Source organism: Cebus imitator, unplaced genomic scaffold (genome assembly GCF_001604975.1).
Source record: "Cebus imitator isolate Cc_AM_T3 unplaced genomic scaffold, Cebus_imitator-1.0 Scaffold73, whole genome shotgun sequence".
NCBI classification, from domain to species: Eukaryota; Metazoa; Chordata; class Mammalia; order Primates; family Cebidae; genus Cebus; species Cebus imitator.
In genome coordinates, this window is record NW_016107388.1 from 6,863,068 (window position 1) to 6,885,198 (window position 22,131).

Sequence of the window (22,131 nt, forward strand, 5' to 3'; positions counted from 1 at the left end):
GTGATCCACCCGCCTCGGCCTCCCAAAGTGCTGGGATTACAGGCGTGAGCCACCGCGCCCGGCCTGATGATTTCTTAAATGTTACACTATACCAGAAGATTTGTTTCTTTTAACTACTTGAATGTTATTTTTATTTTAAAAACGTAATACATTTTGAATGTGATTCTACTAGTTCTTCAAATGGCATGTCAACCTGGTTTCTGCAATTAGAAAAAATAAAATGTTAAGTTTAATTTGAAATTTAATAGCCTCAAAAAGAAAATGGAAGTGACCAAAGCATTTCCAACACATATGACATGCTTAAACTCTAGTTTCTGAGAAGGTGAAATTAGGTTGTGTTAACCTGGCAGCTGTTTACAAAACCATTTGAGAGGAAAGGATAGAACTGTCCTGAAATGTGGAAGGGAAGTGGTGCTGTGCAGAGGGCTATCAGAAAGAGACAGAAGCCTCGAATCTCAAATGCGATAGAAGATGACATTAAGGTTGAAGAATTTAAAAATCAAAATTTTAAAAATGTAAGGAGACGTAAAGCAAGAAGTAAATTAGGAAGCTACAGGAACAACCATATCTCACATGAAACTTGAGCTACTAATTACTAGTAACAAGTTAATATAGTTCTGAGAAGACTCAATAATTCTTAGCTTTAAAAAAAATCGAACATTCATCAAAAGGAAATCTTCAAAATCTTTTAAAACAATTACATTTATAATTGTGTGTGTGTGTGTGTGTGTCTGTGTGTGTGTGTGTGTGTGTGTATGTATTTTTTTTTTGGAGCCGAATCTCACTCTGTTGCCCAGGCTGGAGTGCAGTGGATTGATCTCGGCTCACAGCAACGTCCGCCTCCCAGGTTGAAGTGATTGCCCTGCCTCAGCCTCCCGAGTAGCTGGGATCACAAGCATGGACCACCATGCCTGGCTAATTTTTGTATTTTTAGTAGAGACGGGGGTTTGCCACGTTGGCCAGGCTGGTCTCAAACTCCTAACCTCATGTGATCCTCCCGCCCTGGCCTCCCAAAGTGCTGAGATTACAGGTGTGAGCCACCATGCCAGGCCTTAAACAATTACATTTGATAAGAATTACTACGCTTGCATTCATGTACCAGGGAATACTACACAGCCATAAAAAAGAATGAAACCATGTCCTGGGCAGCAACATGGATGCAGCTAAAAGCTATCATCGTAAGTGAATTAATGCAGGAACAGAAAACCAAATTGCAGGCTTTCATTTATGAGTGGGAGTTAGGCACTGAATACACATGGATGTAGATGGGAGCAATAGACACTGGAGAACACTAAAGTGGGGGAGTGGGGAGGGGGGACATTTGCTAAAAAACTATTGGGTACTATGCTCACCACCCGGGTGTCGGGATCATTCATATCCCAAACCTCAGCATCTTGCAATATACCCATGTAACATACCTGCACATGTACTCCTGAACCTAAAATAAAAGTTGAATTATTAAAAAAAAATTATTGTATACTGTTAAGCTATGAAAGCACTGCAATTAATACAAACTGTTATAAACTTAAGCTGTTAAAACTATCCCATCTAATATGAAATTACATAAATCTGAAATAATTAAAATATACAAATTTTGGTGAACTGAGCATCTTGTAAGTTGAAAACCCTCACAGAATTGGCTTTGATGATATGAATTTTGAGAGCTGATCTGCATTTATTTAACCAGTGACCTGTAATTTGGCAAACAAGCCTATTTCTCTGTGGTATTCCAAACTGTCTCACAGTAAGTATCCTCTTGTATAGAGCATTGTATAGCCCCTAGTTCTTTTCTTTCTTTTTTTTTTTTTTTTTTAAGACGGGGTTTCACCGTGTTAGCCAGGATGGGCTCAATCTCCTGACCTTGTGATTCACCCGCCTTGACCTCCCAAAGTGCTGGGATTACAGGCGTGAGCCACCTCGCCCGGCCATTTTCTTATAAGTAATTTATTCCAGGAAGTGGTCATGTTGGGTTAAGAAGTGTGTACAGTCTAAAGGACTTGACGTATCGTCAAGCTAAAGATCGTATCACTTACCCTCTCATGCCAAGTCCAATGATTTCATTTTTTGGTGAGGCGATTAGAGTCCAGGGAAGAGAGTGGTTTTGTCGATAACTGCAGGACTGTCAGCGACAGGCTGGACTCCAGACAGGCTTCCTGAGTGTCTCATGATCCTCTCTGCTCTCCTTTCCAGGCAGAGACACATTTCCCTTCAGCTTCTCTGCTCTAGGTGCCAATCTTCTAGGTATTTGACCCTCCTATACCTCTTCAATTGTCTTGCAACTCTTTTCTGGAACCACTCTAGTAAATGTAGTGATTAAAACTGTACCCAGTGTTGTATTAAGGTTCTGTTTTAATGCATCATGACTTTACGATAGCTCAGTGTCAGGTTAGCTTTACACATTGCTGCTACGCCTTCACATCATGGATGAGTATGTGACCCTTGGGCCTACCTGTGGCTGTGCTTATGTCTTGTGGCAGATAATAAAGAAGGAGCTTCAGCCAAGGATGGTGGCTCACATCTGTAATCCCAGCACTTTGGGAGGCTGAGGCAGGCAGATCACAAGGTCAGGAGTTTGTGACCATCCTGGCCAATGTGTGAAACCCCATCTCTACTAAAAGCACAAAAATTAGTTGGGTGTGGTGGCGGGCATCTGTAGTCACAGCTACTCAGGAAGCTGAGGCAGGAGAATTACTTGAACCCAGGAGGTGGATGTTGCGGTGAGCCAAGATCACACCACTGCCGTCCAGCCTGGGCGACTGAGTGTGACTCATCTCAGAAAAAAAGAAGGAGCTTCAAACCAGGTTAAACACATCAGCAAACAGAAGATAAAATGTGTCAGATTTGGATTACAAAGGCATAAACAAAATTAATAAACGAGAAACCACTGAATATATATACAATCTTTGTCAATTAAATATTTTAAAATTTAAGGCAGGCATGGTGGCTCATGCCTGTAATCCCAGAATTTTGGGAGGCCAGGGCAGGGGGATTGCTTGAGCTCAGGAGTTTGAGACCAACCCTGGCAACATAGTGAGATCCTATCTCTACAAAAAAATAAAACATTAGGCGGGCCATGGTGGCATGCACCTGTGGTCTCAGCTACTGGGGAGTCTGAGGCGGGAGGATCCCTGGAGCCCAGGAGGTCGAGGCAGCAGTAAACTGTGTTTGCACCACTGCATTCCAACCTGGGCAACAGAGCGAGACCCTGTCTCAAAAAAATTTTTGGTTACATTTTAAAAAATGAATAAAATAAAGAAATCAGCCATACTGTACTATTTCTCTCTTTTTTGGGAGTGTAGGACATTTTAGATTACTTTTTATTGATAAAATTTGTAGACCATAAAACTCATCCCTTTAAAGTATCCAATTCAGTGCTTTTTAGACTTCTCTCACGGTTTCCAGAAGCCACTGCATTGTATGCAGAGCAGGCATTTTATATGTAGCAAATATATACACTGTAATTTTATGTGTAGCAAATATATACACCGTAATTCAGCTGTGTGGAAAAAGAAACACCACTTTAGATTTTGTGACTGTTCTCTTCTCAGCCCTCTGGATAGCAGCAGGTAAGAAAACAGCTTAAGCTGCTGATATTCACTGCAGGGAAGAAAAATATAAAAAATAAAAAAATAAAAAAATAAAGAAAAGAGCTTAAATTTACCAACAGGGTTTGAATCTTTTCCAGTGTAATCTGTCTTCCATCATGACTGTTTCTTCCTTTTCCCCCCTCTCCTTTCCAATATGGTATTAGGTAGGTATAGGGTTGCTGCTGTGCTGTTTGGGAGAAAGAAGCCATTGGTTCTCCCCACATCTGTGTATACCTGTGGTCTTGCTGGGATGGCCGAGGCCGTACACTGGCTCGCTGAGATTTGACTGGGCATTGCTGATTTGAGGGATGTTATATGGATGCCCACTGTGCAAGCCTATGCAGCCGGGAAACTTCTGGATCCCCTGGAAACCTTGACAGGCAGAATGAGGGGAGCCCTGAGACAGCATCTGGCTGTTTTGTCTTGACACCCCTTTCCTCAGTGCTCAACCCTGCATGAGACGTGAAGAGAAGAGCCAACTCTTTCTGCAGACCCAGAGACATCCCTCCTGTGTCGAGGGAGGCACACCCTGTAACTAGCTAGTCTTAAAGCCACTTCCCACGTCACCCCCCATTTCCCAATTGACCCTGAATAGTCAAAGGGGCTGGCAGGCCCCTTGGACACGGGTTCTACTCCAGCCTTCGGGCACCTCTTTCTCACTTCTCCTAAATCATATCCTCCTCCCTTCTAGGGGGAGCCTGATGGCCCCACTTAGTCACAGACTGGAGCTGACGCTTAACCATAGAAGCGGCTCTGTGGTGGAGGCGATGCCCACACCATGGAGGCAGCTCTGTGATCTGAGGGGTTCCCAGTACAAAAACAGCATCGCCTTCATTGCCCACAACACTGTTTCTGTTACACATGACATCTAAACCTCAGGGAGTTATGCTCATAATGTTAGGTTGCCTAAAGAAAAAACAAACAAAAACAAAAGCAAACCAAAAAAGCCTTAGGGAGGGCCTGACGTTACCCGCTGGTCAGATAGAGAAAGCTGTGTCCTGGAGCTTGGGCAGCCTGGATTACCAGCTCACCAGCTGTGCCCACCCTGGCTTGCTGGGAGATCATATTGAGGAAAAATATTGGAGAATGTTTGAAAATAATGGCCATGGCATTTAAGGCAAAAAAATCTTAGTTGTTTAAATACAGTCTGGCTACGTCCTTTTCAGTTCTCTCTTTTAAAAGGGATTTAGGATCCGGGTGTGGTGGCTCATGCCTATAATCCCAGCACCTTGGGAGGCTGGGGCAGGTGGATCACCTGAGGTCAGGAGTTCGAGACCAGCCTGGTCAACATGGTGAAAACCTGTCTATACTAAAAATACAAAATTAGCTGGGTGTGGTGGCACACACCTGTAATCCAAGCTATTCGGGAGGTTGAGGAAGGAGAATCTCTTGAGCCTGGGAGGCAGAGGTTGCAGTCAGCCGAGATCACGCCACTGCAGGATTTCCAAATCCTATCTACATAGGATTTGGAAAAATTGACGCAAGGCTGAACTGCTTGAGTTGGGAATTAACAGGGTTGGTGGTGGAGCTTAGTGCTAGCACTCTCCATGTGTCTCCAACGCCGATGAGGCCGCCAATCAGGCTATTCTGTCCCCATGTCACTTTGATAAGCAGTTTGGAGGAAGCATTTAACTCTTCTGAAAACTTTGTTTCTCTAATCTGAGTCTCCTTTCCGAAAGTAAACTAAGAAGTATAATTAAAGGGTGTCTAAGGGTTTCTGTGTTGGTGGGCAGAGTAAATCTCTTGAGCTATAGAACTGATACTAGAATGCAAGTGTGTAGAGGACATATGTCTAGTGACAAATTGCTATAAATGATGCTTGAACCAGGCTTGGACCTAATTTGAAACTCAAGATCAATTTAGTTTTAGATAGGCAACACCCACCCCTATTTTCCTAGCCTCCCTTTCTCTTCCTCTTGTCTTTCTGAGTGCTCTAATTCAGAAAACTCTTGGAGTTGGAGCTCCCTCCACAGAGAGATAGCAAGACTTTGCGTTGGTAAAGAAGTACAGCTTTGGGCTGGACACAGTGGCTCACAACTGTAATCTCAGCAGTTTGGGAGGCTGAGGTGGGTGGATCACCTGAGGTCAGGAGTTCGAGACCAGCCTGGACAACATGGTGAAACCCTGTATCTATTAAAAATACAAAAATTAGCTAGATGTGGTGGTAGGCACCTGTGATCCCAGCTACTTGGGAGGCTAAGGTAGGAGAATTGCTTGAGTCTGGGAGGCAGAGTTTGTAGTGAGCAGAGATCACACCATTGCACTCCAGCCTGGGTGACAGAGTGAGACTCCAACTTAAAAAAAAAAAAAAAAAAAAGAAAAGAAAAAAGAAGTGCAGCTTTTAGATAGGATAGGTTCTAGGTTCTACAGCACTGTAGGGTGACGATAATTAAAAACCATGTATATGGTGTATTCCAAATAGCTGGAAGAGCACATTTTGAATGTTCCCAACACAAACAAATAATAAATTCAAAATAATAAAAACCATGAATGGAGAAAAAGTGCAGCTTTGAAGCCAGACCAACTTCCAGTCGTACCTGAGACCCCTGATTACCTAACACAGGTTCATCTCCGGGCTTTACTTTCCTCATACGCAAAGTGCCAGGCACACAGTAGGCACATATGTGTTTATCCCTTTTCCACTCCCACATCTTTTGTCTCTGACCCTCATAGACATTTATAGCTATTCTGTGTTCTTTAGGTAGATGACCAGTTGCTATTGCAAAGTCAGGCAATGGACCCAGCCGTCAAGTTCAGCAATCCAACTCCATAGTCCTTACTTCAGAATATTTTGTGAATTGTATAGTGTCTTCTTTAGGAATTTCAATAGAGGATTTCTATACAGGATCTTGCACCTCGCAAGTGGAATTTAGAACCTAACCAACAAGGTGGTGTGGGTGTCCTCTTAGATTTTTTTCCTGTGTACATTAAATATATATATGTGTGTGTGTGTGTGTGTGTGTGTGTGTGTGTGTGTGTATATATATATGGATGGATTGTGTATATAGATTACATTGGTACTAAAGTAATTGTGCTTTTTCCAATACTTTCAGAGGCAAAAACCACAATTACTTTTGCATCAGCTTAATATAAATATGTATATTTATTTTTTCAATCAGCAATTCTTGATTGTCTGATTAAGAATATCCAAATATACAAATCTCTCTTTGTAACCCACTCAGAATGTGTCACTTTGTCCTAACTTAAAGCACTAACCCCTAATGAGGACATCTAGATTGTCTCTACTATATAAGTCATGCTAGTGGGGACATCCTTGTGCCCCTGTGCAGTGTATCTAAAGAACAGATTCCCAGAGGGGAAATTCCAAGTGCAAGATTGCATCTTGGTTGAGCAGCTGGATAATGGTAAGGCATTGCTAGATCTGACAAGAGGCAGTAGGGTGATAAGCTATAACTCCTAGTTTATCACCTTACTGTCTCTGGTAAGAGTGATTTTATAAAACCAAAACCCTACTGCCTCTGGTAAGAGTGATTTTTATTTTATTTTATTTTATTTTATTTTATTTTATGGAGTGTTGCTCTGTCACCCAGGCTGGAGTGCAGTGACATGATCTCGGCTTACTGCAACCTCTGCCTCCCAGGCTCAAGTGATTCTCTTGTCTCAGGCTCCTAAGAAGCTGGGACTACAGGCGTGCGCCACCATGCCCGCTAATTTTTGTATTTTTAGTAGAAACAGGGTTTCATGCTCTTGTCCAGATTGGTCTTGAACTCCTGACCTCAGGTGATCCACCCGCCTCGGCCTCCCAAGGTGCTGGGATTACAGTCCTGAGCTACCACACCTGGCCAAGGTAAAAGTGATTTTTAAACACCAAAAAATTATCCCAGAGTCTGGGAATAAAATAAAAATGAGATTATAATCATTCTTCTAATATTCCAAAATTCCTAAATGAGGATAAGCCACCCCAATGGATATTCGTTCCAATGAAAAAAAGACTTTTTAGAAGGAGAAATCTCCAACCTCACGTTTTCTGGATGTGTCAGTGCATATTGCTTTGTAATCAAAAGATTGCCTGGCTATCTGTATGTCTTTAGACCATGTCATAAAACTTTTGTGATGAACAGCATAGAGTTGTATTTGCATGTCAAAGCCTCAGTTATTATCTTTTTTCAACCAAAAGTCTCTACCCATAAAACGTGCCTTTATTTACTGTCCAAAAAATGGTTTTGAAGGCACTGCTGATTACATCATCCATAGCACTTGATATAAAGTGCATTATAAGCAAACTTGGAATTCCTGTTGGGGACACACATTCCCATCAGGAGCCTGGTCTGCTTCCTCTCCTGCCGTGACTCACGATGTCCCTGGCTCTTCCTGCCAGAAAACGCAGGGCAAATGTGCAGGTCAGTTACAGCAGACCTGTTCCCCACAATGTTACCACATCCGCATTCTTCTCATTGCCTTGGCTCTGGTTTTCTGGTTTTATTTTATTGACCTCATTATTGTTTCTTTTGTGGTAAAGCATTTTAAATCTTTTTGAGAAAGAGGCAGCCCATAAAAATAATCTCTTTGTTTGGCATTGCTAATAAATAGATGAAGCATACATTTCAAAGTAGCCACTGTATGGCAAAGTGGTAAGAGGCCAGGCTGTAGACCCAGCTTCCCACTTAGACTTGAGAGCACACTCCTGTGTGAGTGAGTCCTAGCCCTGTGTCCTAACCCCTCCTAGCTGTGCTGGGCGCCAGTCATCTAACCTTTCTGAGCCTCAGTTTTCTTCTCCGTAAAATCAGATAACCTTATGGTTTCTTTAAGGATTAAATTAGATGCTCAGGACATTATAAATGTGTAATAGAAGGATACTAAGGTGGAAATGATTGTAAAGTGTAGCTCATATCACTTGGAAACATGTAACCACTCTCAGTTTTTGTAGGAGTATATTGTGTTTTCTATGTTTCTGGTATTTCATACAGCATAAGGAATTGTAAGACCTGTTCTGAGTTTGGGTTGCTCATCCCTGTATCACATGGAGGACCTCTCTTGAGGTTTCTGCTCGGGGAGTATCTGAATGAGGGTCTGCAAACACTCTGTGAGCAGAGATCGGCTCCGCCTGAGCAGTGAGGCCATGCTCATTCTCCATATGGCTTTAACTTTTCTCAAGTATAGTACATACATTTGATGTTAAATTATCCATGGCAGGCTGGGCATGATGGCTCACACCTACAACCCTAGCACTTTGGGAGGCTGAGGCAGGTGGATCACCTGAAGTCAGGAGTTCGAGAGCAGCCTGGCCAACATAGTGAAACACCATCTCTACTGAAAATACAAAAATTGGCTGGGCCTGGTGGCAAGTGCCTATAATCCCAGGTGCTCAGGAGGCTGAGGCAGGAGAATCGCTTAAACCTGGGAGGTAGAGGTTGCAGTGAGCTAAGATCATGCCATTGCACTCTGGCTTGGGCAATAAGAGTGAAACCCATCTTAAAAAGAAAAAAAAAATTATCCATGACAATGGCAGGAAGAAAATAAGCATAAGTAGATGGCCATCTATTGATCTCACTGTCTTAGATGTCACCACCCTACCCACATCCACCTGCCTTTTGTTTCCATCCTTCCTTTTCCCAAGACCACTGCCCTTTGGCAATTGCCTCCATCTTTCCTCTGTCCCCTTTAGAGGCTGGGGGATGGATTTCCCCACAGTAGCTTGCTTTCCCCCTGACACTTCCTACAGTGCTCAGAAATAGGGATCTCGGCCAGGCATGGTAGCTCACACCTGTAATCCCAGCACTCTGGGAGGCTGAGGTGGGCAGATCACCTGAGGTTGAGAGTTCAAGACGAGCCTGACCAACATGGAGAAACCTCGTCTCTACTAAAAATACAAAATTAGCTGGGTGTGGTGGCATATACCTGTAATCCCAGCCACTCAGGAGGCTGAGGCGGGAGAATTGCTGGAACCCGGGAGGCGCAGGTTGTGGTGAGCTGAGATTGTGCCATTGCCTGGGCAACGAGAGCGAAACTCCATCCCAAAAAAAGAAAAAAGGAAAAAAGAAATAGAGATGCACTGCCTGGCATGTCACCTCAGTTAGCCTCCGGCCATGTGCTTTGCTAACGCATCTCCTGCCTTCCTGTGCGTGACTGGGGTTTCTGCCATCTCGATTTTCTTTTGGTGGGGAGGTAAAGTTGTCCACATATCCTCTTATTTTCTACCCTCCAACTTTTATTTTGAAAATTTCAAATCTACAGAAAAAGAAAGACTATGTGCTTTCCTTAGAGTCACTAATTTTTAAGACATTTTGATATATTTATCCCTTCCTTTTCTCCCTTCTCATTTTGGCTGAAGTGTTGAAAGTTGCAGACACCATGAACCCTCAGCCCCATACACGTCACTGTGCATCTGAGGCACACTGGATGTTCTCCTGAATAACCACAATACTGTCATGTCACACTTACAGAACACAGCAGCGATTCCCTGATATCACTATCTCATGCGTAAGTCAATTCCGACTTCCCCAGTTATCACATATCACAGCTGTGTGTCCCCCCAAGTCCCCAAGATTCCATCAAGTTCGTATCTCTTTGGTCTCCTCTGATAAGGAATGGTTCTATCCCTTCCCTCTAGCTGGAGTATCCAGGCAAGTTTTGTTTAGAAAATGGCGCATATCCAGGCTGGCACATTATGGATTTTACTGATCATCTTGTTCCTCTATCCCCTGTATTTTCCATAAACTGGAAGTTATGCTAGAGGTCTCTATTTTAGAACAACAGACCCAGGTGAGTTTTGCCTCCTTTCCTTCTCCTCCCTCACCTTTGCAACAGGGCTGTTGATGGGCACCTGGGAGTCCCAAGCCCACCAGCCACACAGCTGCTCCATCCGTTCATTTTTTTTTTTTTTTTTTTTTTTTTGAGACAGAGTTTCATTCTTTTGCCCAGGCTGGAGTGAAAATGTGCACAATCTTGGCTCACTGGGTTCAAGCGATTCTCCTGCCTTAGCCTCCCGAGTAGCTTGGGACTACGGGCGCCCATCACCAGCCCCAGCTTATTTTTTGTATTTTTAGTAGAGACAGGGTTTCACCATGTTGGCCAGGCTGGTCTGGAACTCCTGACCTAGTGATCCCCCCGCCTTGGTCTCCCAAAGTGCATTCATTCTTACTCTTTGAGTACCTTTGTGGAGCGGGGCTGTTTTCGGAGCTGGGAGTACTGCAGTGAGCAAGGTAGAGGGAAGCTGTCCCGGGCAGCTTAGATGCTGGCTGGGGGAGCTGACCCTAAATAAACCGATACGTGATGGAACGTGGGTGGTAACCAGACACGAGTGAGAATCAGTGCAGACCTGTCTGGGGTGGCAACATTTCTGTAGGATCTGAGAGAGAGAGAGACAGAGATGTAGCGAGGGGACGCCGGCGTGAGCGGCGAGGGCAGCGGAGCCGCAGGGACGCGGTGGGGCAGCCCCGCCCGGTGTGCTGGGGAGGGGACGGGGGATTCCCTGTGCCCTGGTTGCGGCGCTGCTCGCTGCTGGGTCAGGGCTCAGTCCGTGCCGGGAGCGAGCTGGATCTAGCGGCCAGGCGCCTGGCGAGTTGGCCGGACCCGCGCAGAGTTCGTGCCCCGGAGCTCGCGGTGCGTGCAGGGTCCTCGCGCCGCTGTGAACATATTGGCCCATTTATAAAGCACTATTTTAAAGGATGATGAGTTAAACACCACTTTTGAGGGGAGAGTGGCGGGGTGTGGGAGGGATGAGACTGGTGAAAAAAGAACTCCCATGCTAGTTAGAGATAAACGCTAAACCCTTGTCCATTTCAGAGACTTTAGCGTATGAAGAAAATGTGCTGTTTTGAATCAAAGAAGTACTTGCTTCCCCTTTATTTTGGGAACTGCAGCTCGCTAGTTTCAGAAAGAGGTGTGGTTGCTCTTTAGAGGCTTCATACCTCAAGTAATGAAATGATAAACAAGTCGAAGTTCCTAGACCAACTGGGAGCCTGAGGGACAGCGCTGGCCTGGGCGCGTGGCTATGATGCCGGGAGGGCTGGGTTCCCAGAAGAGATCTTGAGGTTTCTTAGCACAATCCCCCCCACCCACCCCGAGGTATTGCCGAATCACAGTGCCTCTCCTACTTCCCCAGACTCTTGTCCTCTGCCCTTCCTCTGGACTTAACGCTAAGCCCTGGGTCCCAGATTCGGCAGTGTTTCAGAATCACACCTCGCATGGGGAGCACCATGCTCCCACTGTGCCCCAAAAGAGTTTCCCGGACGGTGTTCAGATAATCCGTGCGGTGAGAATCACCTTCTAGTGAAGTTCATGAAAGATTTTGTTTTGTTTTTAATGCATAGATTTGACCCCGAGGCTACACTGTAAGACAAGAACTGTATCTGATTCAAATTCAGAATTACCTCTGCGGTCCCCGAGTGGCTGTGTAGCGCTCAGCCCGTCCCACATGAATGGGATCACCGGATGACAGAGTTGGTGTTTGGACGTGCAGGTTTAGCCCCTTCTTGCCATGTGGCTTGCGGAGGCTGCCGTCTTGCTTTTACCTCCGCTACCGTCCGTCCTGGATTCCTGACGCAGCCAGCTTACTGAGTAGCCCTGCTGGATTTGATCACCTGAATGTTCCCATAAGCATTTTCTCTCCGGTAACTGCGTTTCCTCATTTCACTTCCAGTCTTGGTGAAAGCCACACCATCTTCCTAGGCCCCTGGCTATGTTTAGCGGGAGCCGGGTTCTGCACATTCTAGCTCTTCCTCACCTGCCCTTGAAACCTCCAGCCGCACCCCCCTCCACCCTATCTTGTACACTGCAGCTTGAATGTGTCACTTGTCTTCAGGGTAAAAAATCAACCACTCAGCATCGCATCCAGCATGTGCCTCCCTCTCTGGCCCTGACTCCTGGCCTTCCCCACCCGCTCCTTGACTACAGTGTTTAGTGTTTTAGATAGAACTCATTCTCTGAAGAGATCAGGTTGATCTAGCTCTCTGAAGGGACCATGTTATCTTGAGCCCAGGGTGGTTGCATATGAAGTTTCTTCTTTCTGGAATCCCTTTGCTGACTTTGCAACCTGGCTGCCATCCCTCCCATTTCAACTCACAGAGCATTTCCTTAGGAAGGATTCCCTAACCACCTCCTTTTCTTCTTGCTTGAGTTATGTGTCCTTTCTTAGATCCTGTGAGTCCTCTGTCATCGTCTTTACACATCTTTGCCACAAGAATATGAGCATAGTTAAAGCTGGAATTATGTCTGGATGATGGAAAACGGATGCTAAATAATTATTTGTTGAGTGAATTAATGAACAGGTAAACCTATTTGTGAACAGTATTCACATTTGAGTTGATTAATCTATATATGATAAAGAATGAAACTGTATTTTTTTCTACTCTAATGGAGAGATTTTGATGGCTTGAAGCAGTTCTGGAATGGTAAAACAATGTCATTGCTTTTATATTTCAACAGGAAATATGGGATGTATAAAATCAAAAGGGAAAGACAGCTTGAATGACGATGGAGTAGATTTGAAGACTCAACCAGTACGTAATACTGAAAGAACTATTTATGTGAGAGATCCAACGTCCAATAAACAGCAAAGGCCAGTAAGTAGATAGTCTCAGGGGAGAATTCCCACAGCAAGATCAAAGCACGGCTGCATAATTTAAACACCAATCTGTACTATGTGCATGCAAAAAAATCCCATTGATTATTTGGTCCTCAAATAATTTTTGATATACTTTGTAACTTAATCCTTTGAAGAATGTGCAAACATTTTAGGGATAACTAGGCCACTTATTGTACAATAAAGGGGACTTTGATCACATTCTTATATGTGAGGAAGGCCATCTTTCATATTACTGGTGCAAAGACCCTACTATATATGTATGTAGGCTTGTGTGACTCAAGATACACAGTGAGATTAGCGCAGTGGTCTAGAAGCAAAAGGAAATGCAAGTCAGGAACTAAAATAGATGCTAATGTGTCTTTTGTTGTGCCATGCTTTATCATACCTTGTCCCTTCTTCGATTAATTAAAAATAGTACAGATCCTGAAGTTGTCATGACTTATTTCAGTGAATTAAAATATTAAGAAAAAACACCTCTAATTCTGCTCCCTAACCTTAGAGAAATAGCTGCACTAGAAATAGCTTCACTAGAGATATTTAGTGAGTGATGTGCTATTTGGTGTATTTGGGAAATGCTTTGGCAAAGGAAAAACTAACATTGCATTTTATGGAAAGGAAGAACAGAGCTTTGGATAATTATAAACTGAAATCTACTTCATTTCAGAGCTTATATCCTTTGTATGGATATATTCTCTCATTCTATACATGTATATCGCCCATAGCCTGCTTTCTGTGGAATTTTGCAGCATTTAAGCTGGAAACAGCTTATTCCAGATTAACCCAAATGCTATTATTAAGAATTTTCATAGTTTCTCTAGTCCGACGTGTTTTTAAATGGCCAGGTGTTTTAGAAACATATTTGCATTATCAAGCCTTTCTGCCTGCCCTCCCCTGAACGTGTCCCCATTATCCTGCAGGTAGGACGTATCTGCCATGTATCAAAGTCACACGTCATCGTTGAGACTAGGAAATCAACGTTGCTCTTTTTAAGAAGTGGAGATAAACAGTGGATATATCATGCTATTAAGTTATCATACATGATGTTTCTGGATAAATTAACTTTGTAATTTTATATATAGAAAATATATGTACTTAAAGTATATAAGATTTAATAAAGTATATAATTGATTTAATAATTTAGCAATAATACATATGAATATAAATTTAAAATTTAAAAACCTATTACAGTCAGTGAAAAAAAGATTACTTAAGTATATGCCATAAGTACATACAGATATGGAACAAGTTTTGCTCTTGTTGCCCAGGCTGGAGTGCTGTGGTGCAATCTTACCTCACTGCAACATCTGCCTCCTGTGTTCAAGCGATTCTCCTGCCTCAGCCCCCTGAACAGCTGGGATTATAGGTATGCACTGGCATGCTTGGCTAATTTTTGTATTTTTAGTAGAAATGGGGTTTCACCATGTTGGACAGACTGGTCTCGAACTCCTGTCCTCAGGTGATCCACCCGCCTTGGCCTCCCAAATTGCTGGGATTACAGGCATAAGCCACCACACCCAGCCAGTCTTTTGTTTTTATTTATTTATTATTTTTTTATTTTTATTTTTATTTATTTACTTATTTATTTTGAGACAGAGTCTCGTTCTTGTTACCCATGCTGGAGTGCAATGGCGCGATCTCGGCTCACTGCAACCTCCGCCTCCTGGGTTCAGGCAATTCTCCTGCCTCAGCCTCCTGAGTAGCTGAGATTACAGTCACGTGCCACCATGCCCAGCTAATTTTTTGTATTTTTAGTAGAGACGGGGTTTCACCATGTTGACCAGGATGGTCTCGATCTCTTGACCTCGTGATCCACCCGCCTCGGCCTCCCAAAGTGCTGGGATTACAGGCTTGAACCACCGCGCCCGGCCCCCAGTTTTTTGTTTTTAAATGATGAAGAAAGACGTCCTTTATTCAGAAAAGCCAAGGAGAATAGTACAAATCCACACACCATTTTTTCCTCTTCTTCAAAGTAAAGGGGATTGAAAATCAAGTTAGAAAGCAGAAGTAGAAAACATGTTTGAAGTCTTTCAGTTCTCTCTTGTGTACTGTAAATATTTCAGTTTGTCCCTTCTGTGGACACAGATGCCCTCGCCTCATGAACCAGTTAGTCTAGCCTTATTCCACGGCCATGACCAACACTCTTAGCCCTGGCCAGGTGTGCCAAAATGCAGGCCATGGACTTATTACAACGGGAATCTGCCGAGAAGGTGAGGTTGAGTCGATGCAGAATTCAACAACATTCCAGAAAAAGCCATTTTAAGGAAAAATCTAGAGCAATAGTATATGCATTGCATAGGTGTGTTTTGGTCTTATAAAAAGTATATTAAAATGTTTGTAAATTAAGTGCTCTTTGATATTTGAAAAATCAGCTTGCTGCTTTGAAAATGATGAAATTAGTTTCAAGTCTTCCAGTTATTTCCTCTGAATCACATAAAATAGATCGTATTATCCAAATTATGCAAATCTGAATGACTGAAAAATCGACATAGAACTTCTTGACATAAACATGATATGTACAGCCATGGTTTTTTCTGGTACCACAGTGTAGTAATTTTCCCTACCTCACTGAATTGGAGATTTTGTGGGCTTTCATCAGAAATTTAAATTTCAGTACAAACTTTTTTTGTCCCATTCTATGAAGCCACTTTAATCAAAAAGAAACAGAAAAGTTACATGGCTTGTGAGACAGGCCTCTGACAGCCCCTATCTTACAAGAGGCCCAGAGGCCTCACAGCCTCACATGGCATTGTGAGAAAAAGGAATTTGATTTCAAAAGTAATTGAGGTGGCCTTTTGTGCCACCACATCCTTCCCAATAACTCACCTCCCCACTGAAATAACAGGGGATGCCATCTGTCTCTGTGATTGAGTCATGGGGTCAGCCCAGGAGAGGCCGGATGGGATGGGACTTGCTCTCAGCCTCCAGGGACAGAGCCCTGACTGTGCAATTTCACTCAAGCTGGGGAAACCTTGGATGGGCAGTCCTGGGCGGGGACGGCAACTCCACCAAGTCACCAGCTCCCGCTACTTCCGTCTCCATCCTGCTGCTGCGATGTTTGGTTTCTGTGGCTTCTGGGCCTCCAGATTTAAGTGGTTTCCAGGGAGAGAGAAAGAGGCAAGGGAAAAGGTGAGCTGATGGCAAAGGCCTGCACAACCGATCTGCTGACTGAAACTCTTTCTGCCGTCTACCCGGGGCTAGAGAGTTTACAAGCACACTCATTGAGCTGGGCAAACTGCCACCCCAAACAATGTTAGGGTTCTGTCACCAAAGAATGGGGGAGTTAGGATGAGGTGAGCACCGAGCAGCCCCCGCCCGGAACCTCACTCCCTTCCTGCCACCCACAGCAAGTGATAAAAGAGCCCTGTCACTGGCCGGGCAGGGCTGGACACAGCTCTACAGGTTTTTCCTCTGTGCTCCTGTTCTTTCCAACTTCATGAATGAGCCCATCCTACCAGCATCTGCTTCTATTACAAAAATCATGTATACAACATGAATGTCAGCAAGAAAAGCTAAACAGAATTTTTTTCCCTAACAAATATTCTCTTGTAGGTTTCAGAATCTCAGCTTTTGCCTGGACAGAGGTTTCAAACTAAAGGTATGTCTTCACAGCAACTAGTTAAAATTTTTTTTCTTTACTATTAGAGCTTCTACAAAGTGGTTGTCTTGAATTTTTTTTTTTTTTTATTCTGGGACATAGATAACATAAAAATTTACCCTCTTCACTATTTTTAAGTCTACATTTCAGTGGCATTAGGTACATTCTCATTGTTGTGGAACTGCCACCGCCCTCCATCTCCAGAACGCATCTTCTGAAACGGAAACTCCATACCCGTTAGATGATAAGTCCTCCTGCCTCCTCCCCCCACTGCTGGCAACCTCTGTTCTTTCTGTCTCTATGAATTTCACTGCTCTAGGTACCTCCTAGAAGTGGAATCATACAGTAATTGTCCTTTCATGTTTGGGTTATTTCATTTAGGGTGATGTCCTCAAGGTTCATCCATGCTGTAGAAAGTGTTAGAATTTCTTTCCTTCTAAGGGCGAATAATATTCCCTTGTAAGTATGTGTCCTGGCCAAGCAGAGTGGCTCATGTCTGTAATCCCAGCACTTTGGGAGGCCACGGCAGGTGGATCACCTGAGGTCAGGAGTTCAAGACCAGCCTGTCCAACATGGTGAAACCCCATCTCTACTAAAAATACAAAAAATTAGCTGGGTATGGTGGTACACGCCTGTAATCCCAGCTACTCAGAAGGCTGAGCCAGGAGAATTGCTTGAACCACCACGAGGCGGAGGTTGCAGTGAGCCGAGATTGCACCATTGCACTCCAACCTGAGCAACTAGAGTGAGACTCCATCTAAAAAAAAAATCTATATCTATATCTGTCTATATGCCCCGTGATGTTTATCCATTCCTCAATCAATGGATGTTTGCGTTATTTCCACATCTTTGAATAATCCTGCTGTGAACATGGGTGTATCATTTCTTAAAATAAGACAGGATTCGGTGTATCTGGAATCAGAATCTATTTCTTAAATATAGAGTCGTATTTATAGTTGTAGGTTTCAGTGATTTGCAATAACAAATACTAGACACAGTGTATACAGCAAGTTACTCTCTGCAGGCCGTGCAGACCTGGGCCCGCTAGGTAGGAAGCACATGTCCTTCTTCCAGTCTCCCCTCTCTTAGTGCTTCCTCTCATCCTTTGTGCCTCATGAAGTTTGTTAAAACACTTCTGCTGATGGATTCTTACAGGTGTTGTCTTGTGTTCATCCTTAGATCCGGAAGAGCAAGGAGACATTGTGGTAGCCTTGTACCCCTATGATGGCATCCACCCAGACGACTTGTCTTTCAAGAAAGGAGAGAAGATGAAAGTCCTGGAGGAGTAAGTGCTCTCAAGCACACCGCGGTTGCTCCTTTCCTTGGGCCACTGGGGCCTGCAGGCTGTCCCCTTGTCTTGCTTCTGATGCCACAGCCGTAGCCTGGCCCCCTTTCTACAATGGGCATGAGGCCTCCTTGCTACCCACGGGGAGTGGGCAGTGGAAGGAGTAGGGCCAAAGGGATTTTCCTTCCAAGTCCAGCTGTGAGCACTCTGCAGGGGGTTTCCCTTTGGAGACAGAGGCTGGTTTTTCTTTTAAAAAAAATTTTTTTTTTTTTTTTGAGATAAGATCGCTCTCTGTCATCCAGGCTAGAGTGCAGTGGCATGATCATAGCTCACTGCAGCCTTGAACTCCTAGGCTTAGGCAATCCTGCCACCTCAGCCTCCTGAGAAGCTAGGACTACAGGCATGTGCCACCATGCCTGGCTAATTTTTAAAATTTTTGTAGAGATGAGATCTTGTTATGTTGCCCAGACTGGTCTTGAGCTCCTGCTGTCAAGCAACTCCCCCACCTCGGCCTCTCAAAGTGCTGAGTTGGCAGGTGTGAGCTACCACACTCAGCCTGGTTTCTTTCTTTATCCAATCTTGCCACCTTAAGGAATTTGGGTCTGTGTGGCCCATGCATGATATTTGAAATGCCATTTTTCTTTTGTTATATTACTCACGTTTAGACTGGGTTCGTGGGCCCAGCCTAGTCTGAGTTCTAAGGGTGCTGAGCTACAGCAGCCATGCTGGGAAATCCTCAGCTCAGCAGGTGCCGTGCTTTTGTGAGGAAGCCTGGGTGTCGTCATCTCCTCGACCCCCTCTTGCTGACTCAGGCATGTAGCAGCATCAGACCACAGGCACACAGGATAGTGCTCAGAATAAGAAACTCCAGATGCTTTAATTCTAGCTTGCTTTTCCTACTAATCTTGCATTCAGTGTCATTGTAACCCTCCAAATAGTTTGAGGGGGAGACCCCCTTATGAAGGACAAGGTGTTCCGTGGTTGAGAGCAATGTTGCTTATGGGTTGAACATGAGCTTAAGTATGATCCTGACCCTGCCACTTGATAGATGTGTGACCTTGACAAGACCCTTAAACTTTGTACCTTGGTTTCTTTACTTATAAAATGGGAATGACAGTACCTAGATCACGGGGTTGATGTGAGCATGATGCATGTGTATAAACATAACATAAGCATAGAGGAGGCAAAGCTTAGTATTAATTCTAGTTGTCTTCATGCCTGACAGACAAGGATCCTGTCTGCATGTGGAATTTATAGAGGAACACAGTTAAGGCTCAAAGGGACCCATTCCTTCCCCCATCACGGGCTCACCTGCTTGGTTCTTCCAGTGCTGGCCCCTACCTCCTCCCTGGCTCTGTGCCTGCCTTTCTGCTGAGGACTCGAGCATGGTGATGAGGCTCACTTGCTTGGATTTGTCTTATGGTTTTCTCTTTTTCATGGTGTCCATCTCTATGGTAACTAGATGTATGGTAACTAGGAGTTTATAATACATGAACGATGGACCAGTATTCCCTTGACTCTCATATACAGATTTTGGAAAGCATTTCTTAGCTATCCAGAGGCAAGTTACAAATCTTTTGCTTCTGTGAGATGGCAGTCATTTTTACCAACTCTTGTTTGTACACCCCTGAGCATAGTGACCTACACTTTAGTTGTAAGGCTGTTTTCCTTTGTTTCTGTCTCTAAACATATTTTAATTTCATCACGAAAGGTGAATTTTCCCACTGGATTCTGAGGTTCCAGGGATGTTCTCCACCCACCTTCACCCCCCTAAACAAACACCTTGAGACAATTGCTGTTGTAGCTGTTGAGTCTTGGATATAAACAGTTTTCGCCTTTTATTTTTAGTTGCCATGGTATGCAGTCATGGGATACAGAGTGACAATTGATACATGCATGCAGCGTGTAAAGATCAAATCAGCGTAATTAGCGTATCCATCACCTTGAACATTTATTATTTCTTTGTGTTGTGAACATTCAAAACCCACCCTCCCATCTTTTCTTTCTCTCTCTTTCTTTTCAATAGCTTTATTGAGAATTCACAATACCATGCAATTCACCCGCTTAAAGTGTACAATTCAGTGATTTTCAGCATAGTCACAGAATTGCACAACTGTCACTACAATCCATTTTAGAACATTTAAAATATCCTAAAAGGAAACCCTGCACCTCTTAGCTATCACCTCAACTCACCCGTTCTCTCCAGCCCCAGGAAACTACGAAACTACTTTTTATCTCTAAACATTGACCTATTCTGGATTTTTTGCATAAATGGAATCAGACAGTATGTGGTCCTTTGTGGCTGCCTTCTTTTGTTCAGCACCATGTTTTCAAAGTTCCTCCCTGTTGTAGCGTCTCTCGGCACTTCATTCCTTTCACTGCTGACTAATATTCCACTGGGCGGATATTCCAGATTTTGTCCCTTCATCAGTTGATAGACCTCTTGGTTGTTTCTACTGTTTGCTTTGACAAATCATGATGCTTTGAACGTTCATGTACAAGTTTTTGTGTGGATGTTATGGTTTCCGCTTTCTTGGGTGTATGTCTAGGAGCATAGTTGCTGGGTCCTGGGGTAACTGTAGGTTTTCCTTATTTTAAATTTTTTAATGGATACATAATATCTGCACATAAATACATATTTATGGGATACCGGTGATACTTTGATGCATGCATGAAATATGTAATTTTATAGCTTCTTTTTGTTGTGTATTTCTATTCCAGGCATGGAGAATGGTGGAAAGCGAAGTCCCTTTTAACAAAAAAAGAAGGATTCATCCCCAGCAACTACGTGGCCAAAGTCAACACCTTAGAAACAGAAGAGTGAGTCCTCACGTGTTGTCATTTGGGTGACTTGGTCTGCCACATTGGATTTCTTAATATTCTTCACCTTTTTCTTGCCCTGGAACATAACGTGTACGAAATGTTGAAATGTCTTTGCAGGTGGTTTTTCAAGGATATAACCAGGAAGGATGCAGAAAGGCAGCTTTTGGCACCGGGAAATAGCGCTGGATCTTTCCTTATTAGAGAAAGTGAAACATTAAAAGGTAGGAAATAGTTGAAAATCTCTTCTAAACCACTATTTAGGAAATTATTTTTAGAGGCTATTTTAGAATTACTCAAGGGGAAAAAAAGGATATCGTATGCTGTGGTAGTAAAAGTTTTATGGTTTGATAACAAATAACAAACTTCAATGATTAGTTATGCTACTAAAAGTGAAGTAGTTGAGTGTGGTGGCTCACACCTGTAATCCCAACACTTTGGGAGGCCAAGGCGAGGGGATCACTTGAGTCCAGGAGTTGGAGACCAGCCTGGGCAACAGAACAAGACCCCATCTCTACAAGAAATACAAAAATTAGCCGGGCCTGGCAGCACATGCCTATAGTCCCAGCTACTCCAGAGGCTGAGGTAGGAAGACCACCTGAACCCAAGGAAGGAAGGGAGGCTGCAGTGAGCCATGATCATGCCGCTGCACTCCTAGTTAGCTTGGGTGACAGAGTGAGGCACTGTCTCAAAAAGGAGGGAGGGAAGGAAGGAAGGAAGGAAGGAGGGAGGGAGGGAGGGAGGGAGGGAGGGAAGGAAGGAAGGAAGAAAGGAAGGAAGGAAGGAAGGAAGGCTGGGCATGGTGGCTCAGGCCTGTAATCCCAATGCTTTGGGAGGCCGAGACAGGAGAATCACTTGAACCCAGCAGTTTGATACCAGCCTGGACAACACAGCAAGACCCTGTCTGTATAAGAAATTTAAAAATGAGCTGGGTGTGGTGATGTGTGACTATAGTCCCAGCTACTTGAGAGGTTGGGGTAGAAAGTTCACTTGAGCCCAGGAGGTCGAGGCTGCAGGGAGCTTTGATCATGCCACTGCACTCCAGCCTGGGTGACAGCAAGAACCTGTTTCAAAAAAAAAGAAAGGAAGAAAGAAAGAAAGAAAGAAAATCAAAGTAACCTTAAAATTTTTAAAGTTAGCTAAATAGTAACTTTAAAAAATTATCATAAAGACGGCCGGGCGTGGTGGCTCAAGCCTGTAATCCCAGCACTTTGGGAGGCCGAGGCGGGTGGATCACGAGGTCAAGAGATCGAGACCATCCTGGTCAACATGGTGAAACCCCGTCTCTACTACAAAT

At 43.8% G+C, this 22,131-nt stretch overlaps 1 protein-coding gene across 2 annotated transcripts in view; it reads left to right on the top strand.

Moving 5' to 3' along the window:
• LYN (LYN proto-oncogene, Src family tyrosine kinase) overlaps window positions 1–22,131 on the top strand; it is a 141,930-nt gene that overhangs the window by 53,572 nt on the left and 66,227 nt on the right. Inside the window, exons 2-6 of one of the 2 annotated variants that reach the window (XM_017531818.2) lie at window positions 12,975–13,111; window positions 16,684–16,729; window positions 17,909–18,014; window positions 20,736–20,834; window positions 20,955–21,058. In XM_017531818.2, coding sequence (XP_017387307.1) covers window positions 12,980–13,111; window positions 16,684–16,729; window positions 17,909–18,014; window positions 20,736–20,834; window positions 20,955–21,058 — 487 coding nt within the window. In that variant the 5' untranslated portion in view covers window positions 12,975–12,979. The remainder of the gene's footprint in view (window positions 1–12,974; window positions 13,112–16,683; window positions 16,730–17,908; window positions 18,015–20,735; window positions 20,835–20,954; window positions 21,059–22,131) is intronic. The other variant, XM_017531819.2, reaches the window with a different exon arrangement.